The following is a 6,143-nucleotide window of genomic DNA, read 5'->3' as shown; positions in this document are numbered from 1 at the left end:
ATCACGTATGTAATGAAAAAAGAAACGTATCTAATATAATATAACATTCTTGTTTCTTTATTATTTTTTTGATTGTTAGATGAAGTTAGTATACTCAATACTGGCTATTTACTATTATTATATATAGTTTATTTGTTGGATATTGATGTTACCTTGTTAGCATACTGGTTTCTTTTTATTTCCTAAAAATAAATCATAACCCATAACCCGACGCAACCAATTCGTAACATTAATGGTTTGAAATCGACACCTTTAGAAACGAGTACAAAAAGGCGAGTAATACAACAAAAATATCCCTACAAGTTACATAAAACAACAGATACCGAAACATGTTTTCGAATAAAAAAGGGTGACAACAGTGATGCAAATATAACAAACAACAAAACATGCAACCTCGGATTGCCACCTATGACTTTTGTCCTTCCTCAGCAGCAGCTTCAAAAGTCTCACCAGCAACAAGCTCTGGGACTTCATCATCATCCTCTTGTGCTGACGTGGCTGCAGCACCTTCACCCCCTGGAGCCTGCTTCTGCAACTGCTCCGCTAACCTTTTCAAGTTCTCTAAATTATCCGGGCCTGTTAAACACAACCCATTTTACAAAATGTTACAGTTCCAAAAACTGAACCAATAAGACCCGTTTGACCTTACTAGTTTGACTTATATGACCCGTTTAACCTTACCCGCACGACCCATTAGAGATGAAACTACAGGTATAAATGAGCCAAGCCAGCTCATTAGCAACTCGAGATCGCCTCGTTATAGCTCAAATCCAGCCAAAAATAAGCTTGCTTAACCCAAGCCCAACCTTTCCCTTATCAGAGCTCGAAACAAGCTTATTATTATTTATATAAATGTTATTAATCGTATTAGCTATAAATTTATTATATACAAACTTATGATAAATATAACTAAATATTATATATTGTTATATATACAAATTGTAGGCAAAAAGCATGCATAAATAACTACAATTGCATATAAATTAGCTACCAAATAATAAACGGCCCGAGCTTAAAGAAATGACTCAGGAGCATAGCTTGAGCTCCAGAAACTGAGCACTAGAAAGTCAAAGCAAGACAAAGCCAAGGCTAGTCGAGCTCAGGCTTGGCTCGACTACACCCTTAGATGAAAGATAACCCGAATTGACACTTTAAAAGTAAACATGTATAGATTGCTACATCAAGAGAAAGTATATGGACAATTAAACATACCTAGCTGGTTGAGAATACCAGGGAGAATATCTTGTAAATCTGCCAAACAAAATTCCATAATATGAAAACATAAAACAATTTGTTTGACCAAAGAATCACAAATACACTTCACAACTTCAATGAAAATAAAGAAAAGGGTAACATACTCTTTGTTTGAGGAGTACCGCTAACTACCCACGTGTTGGCACCAATAGATGCTTGAACTGAGAACAAACAAACAAACAAAACTTAACTTAAACAAACAATTAAACACCACTAAAGACACCATAAAGAACCTATAAAAGATGGTACCTTTAGGGTTTACAAACTGGATAACTGTTTCATCCTTGAAAATGTTAACTTCCTCAATGGATGGTATTGCGTTTACTCCTATTCTTTTTAAAGTGCTCTGCAGCCTTTTGTCATCTGTGGTTGCTGTTTTATGCACAGCCTTCTTCTTTCTGCAAATCACAAATTATATCATATTACAAATGAATCATAATATGCATCCAAAATGATAGATACCCTAATATCCGTAACAATACAAAACAACAAAACAAAAATAAAAGTTTTACATGAACTTCATGATCGTCTGACTTGATTAACACAGAAACAATTAAAATTCAAAAGCTGTTTGTCAAATTTGATTTTTTACTTTTGGTTTATTTATATTTAGTTCAGCCGTAAGTTATCCATAAGGCCCAATTATTTAGAAAGAAAAAAGTCAGGTTTGCGCTTGGACCATCCCGAGACAATTAAAATTTAAGAATTCTCCAGACAGAGTTTAGGAAAAATAAGATTTTTATTTTTCGAACCTTCCTAGTTGCCGCCGTCAGGGCGTCAGGTGTGGGCCCAAAGCAGCCCAGGACTGATAAATTATGAATTCTCAAAATAGAGTTTAGGAAAATCAGGTCTATTTTTTTTAAACAGGAGCTCTCGGCCCTAATTGCTGCCGTCAGGTCAGGTCTAGACCCAGACCTGCCCGAGACCAAAAAATGAACAATTCTCAGGACCAAGTTTAGAAAAAAAAATTCGGGTTATAAGTTATAACGGGCCGCTGGTCCAATCTTTTTTAACATGTTAAATGGGCTGAACCGTTTAATGCTGTCACATTAACATTCAATTATCATTAACTTGGCTTTTATACTTCAAATCTATCTATACTTACTATATAATAATAACCTACAGTGTTAATCTTTTGACAAATGACGCGTTTGTTTTCACCAAAATGGGTTATGAGGAAAAACTATTTACCAAAATAGGTTTTTTCGGGTAAGGTCAATTTTCTCACTTGTTATTTATTTCTCTTAAGAAAATTAATTTAAAAACCACAGACCAAAAAAATAATAAATCTTGCATTTTTATTTTTCTCTGTCTTTAAAACTATTGAAGAATGTGTTCTGAAAACTGTGTTTTAAATTTACTTAACAAAACCGATTTAAACAAAAGTTATATATCTATTGATATCGTAAGTTTGACGAAGCATTAGTTTGATAACCGACGACGAACCAAACTGATTTCGACTGAACATCAACACCAATATCGGAACCGGAGCCTTTTTTTCAATAAACTTTCTATACTTATTGGCAATTTTATCTGTATTTTAATTAGTAAACAATTTTATTGTTTGATTATTGTCTATAATTATGAATAGTTGTTTTTTCTTCCAATCGATCGAAAAAACAACTATCACAATTATAGACAACAATCAAACTATAAAATTGTTTAATAATTAGAAAAAACTAATAGAATTGCTAATATAAGTAATGAAAGTTTATTGGAAAAAAAGGCTCTGGTTTCGACAATGCCGATATTGGTGTCGATGTTCGATTAAAATCAGTTCGGTTCGTCACCGGTTATGATACCGACACTCGTAAAACTTATCAAAAAATACATAACTTTTGTTTAAATCGGTTTTGTTAAATAAATAAAATATAAATTCTAAAACAGTTTTCCAAACACATTCTTCAGTAGTTTTGAAAAAGAATAGAGAAAAATAAAAATGCAAGATTTATTAATTTTCAGCTCACTTTTCTGGTCTATGTTTTTTAAATTAAGTTTCTTAAAAGAAAAATAAATATTAACAAGTGAGAAAATTGACCTTACCAAAAAACCTATTTTGGTAAATACTTTTAATAATACTCATTTTGGTAAAGAACTTGACAAATTACAAGTATGTTTTGACACCTGTTGCTCACATACTTATCCTCAAAAATTAATTATTACAATTTAAAAACCAACTTTTTTTTTTTGAACGGTGACTTTCGCAGTTAAGATATATCACACTCCTCGGTCCAACAAGAGGAGGAGTCCCGCCACCCCACTCGGGCCAGACTATGTTGACATAATCGGTATCCACGCTGGCATCCGAGTTTGGCTTGGCCGTTCCCGGTAAAACCCAGTTGGCTCACCCCGCCCGAAGGCACGACAGGTTTTTTTTGCCCTGGGAAAATCCGGTCGGAATCATTCATTACCATTTATTTCTCAATTGATTACTATTAAATACCAATTTGACTAAAGAAAAAAACTAAATAAATACTTAAAATCTTTTTAAACGCTAGTATACAACAATGGTCTCTTAACAATGTATGATAAGTTCATTGCTTTTCGTATAGTACACGTGTCTCAAGCCTGTAAATACATACAATTGGTTCTTAGGGGGTGTTTGGGATACCTTACTTTAGCTCCTTATAACTTTATCCATAAGTTAATAAGTTACAACTTTGCAACTTATTAACTCATCCACTCACAATAACACATAATGCAGCTGAGGCATCCTAACAGACCGGTAGACTTGAACCTTGTTCCTACATGACCCGATCAATTCGATCGGGCACTCGCCATCTATTTTCATTGTTTAACTCTTTGACAACATGAAAAACCAAAAGCTCTGCCCTCCCTCTCTATCTATCCAAGGGATGGAAGGGCAGAGTCCTTTGGTGCCCCCCCCCCAGTCAAGAATTGGGGCCTCGCAATGACTATTTTATCTCATACCTTTCTTCGTTCATGGTTCGATATTCTGGTGTCCTAGGCGTAGAGGAACCACACCAACCCATCCCGAACTTGGTGGTTAAACTCTACTGTGGTGACGATACTGTAGGGGAGGTCATGCGGAAAAATAGCTCGACGTCAGGATGATAAAAAACTTCACACCTCCCGTTCTTCATACCTTTTCAACTTCATACTTTTTCAATATGAAAAAAAAATGAAAAATAAAAAGGTCGTCTTATTCAAAACCCCAATTATGACATCCCTTCTCTCCCACTTCACACCCCGGAACGCGCCGTTCTTACAGAGATAAAGTAGAGATAAATAGAGATAAAGTAGAGATAAAGGCGCTTTGACATCTTAACCCGAAATGGCTGGGGAGAGCAAAGGTTCCTTTTTTTGAGGGTACTTTCGGGAACAGATCCAGCGGAGACGCATTGGGGCCTGTAGCTCAGAGGATTAGAGCACGTGGCTACGAACCACAGTGTCGGGGGTTCGAATCCCTCCTCGCCCAAAACCAGCCTTTTCTATAACTAATCCGGGTATTTGGAGTTACGAAGGTGTGGCTGGAGCGCATATTTTGTTTTCTGGGTTGTGCTTTTTGGCAGCTATCTGGCATTGGGTATATTGGGATCTCGAAATATTTTGTGATGAACGTACAGGAAAACCCTCTGAATGCTACATGAAGAACATAAGCCAGATGATGGAACGGGAAGACCTAGGATGTAGAAGATCATAAAATGAGTGATTCGGCAGATTTTGATTCCTATATATCCACCCATGTGGTACTTCATTATACCATATATATAAGATCCATCTATATAAATATCACCATCTACATCCAGAAAGCCGTATGCTTTGGAAGAAGCTTGTACAGTTTGGGAAGGGGTTTTGATTGATAAAAAAGTAGATTCAAACACCTTTCAACTTTTTCAAAAGTCAATAAGTCATAAGTTGCTTAAAATAAGCAATCCCAAACACCCAATTAATTACCAAAATAAATAACATAAAAGCAATAAGTCATAAGTTGCTTAATGTTATTTTAGCTTCCATAAACACAAACCTAACTTGAAATTAATAAACCCAACCATTTACTGAACAAATTAAACAAACCATAAACTGTGATTATCCTCTATTAATCAAAACCCAACCCCGGATAATAATAATAATAATAATAACTAAGCTTACCTTCTCATGCTACCTTTCCCACCAGTGCGAACAGCACCGGCCATCTTCATCAGCTTCTCCACATTCATCTGCACCAATAATAATAATATTATCAAACCCTTGAACACCCAGAAGTTAAAAATGAATAAAGCTCACAAATTGATCTCATAATACTCAATTAGTGACTGAAATGATAACCCATCAAACACCCAGAAGTTAAAAATCAATAAAGCTGATAAATTGATGAGATTTGTTGAATCAATATACCTTTGCGGTGGATAGATAGATAAGCGAGAGTTGAGAGTGGGTGAAGATATAGATAAAGATAAAACCCTAGCAGACAGTGGTTTAGAGTCTTATATATATATCTGAAACATATCTAGTTTCATGTAGCTACCCTCCCTGTATAATAACACAAACTTTCTTTTTTATAGCATTGTTGTTTTAAGTCAAATATGAATAATTGTTTTTAAGTAAAATCTAAGTAATAGCACGAGCTTCACTATACTTGATCTTAAGTCGATTTACTTACAGAGAATTCGAGCTCGTTTATTACTTTTGTATATACTTTTCGGTTTTACTTTTATATGTAGCGTAATATATATTGTTATGTACATTTAATCATGATTTTATGTACATTATAATTATTCAATGTGATTAAATTGTTAATCCTGAGTCCAAGTTAGTAGTGGCGAAACTTGGACGAAAACGCAGAGGAGTTAGACTTAAATTTCTAGACAAAAACAGGTAAACTTACACCATATATAAAAAATTACAGATGAAACGGGTAAATTTTA

At 34.7% G+C, this 6,143-nt stretch overlaps 1 protein-coding gene across 1 annotated transcript; it reads right to left on the bottom strand.

The window, feature by feature from the left end:
* Window positions 1–259: 259 nt before the first annotated feature.
* On the bottom strand, window positions 260–5,712 carry LOC143545747 (basic transcription factor 3-like). The gene is made up of 6 exons (XM_077037574.1): window positions 5,614–5,712; window positions 5,368–5,435; window positions 1,504–1,652; window positions 1,359–1,415; window positions 1,213–1,251; window positions 260–576 (listed from the first exon to the last, which is right to left on the bottom strand). Exons 2-6 carry the CDS (start codon window positions 5,433–5,435, stop codon window positions 407–409), a joined length of 483 nt encoding a protein of 160 aa, XP_076893689.1. The 5' UTR covers window positions 5,614–5,712; the 3' UTR covers window positions 260–406.
* Window positions 5,713–6,143: the final 431 nt, after the last annotated feature.

Source organism: Bidens hawaiensis, unplaced genomic scaffold, assembly GCF_021521415.1.
Source record: "Bidens hawaiensis isolate Kalapana, Puna unplaced genomic scaffold, B.hawaiensis_p1.1 tig00014033_1, whole genome shotgun sequence".
In the NCBI taxonomy this organism is placed as follows: Eukaryota; Viridiplantae; Streptophyta; class Magnoliopsida; order Asterales; family Asteraceae; genus Bidens; species Bidens hawaiensis.
The sequence above is the reverse complement of the archived record's forward strand: the minus strand, read 5'-3'. Positions and strand labels throughout refer to the sequence as shown.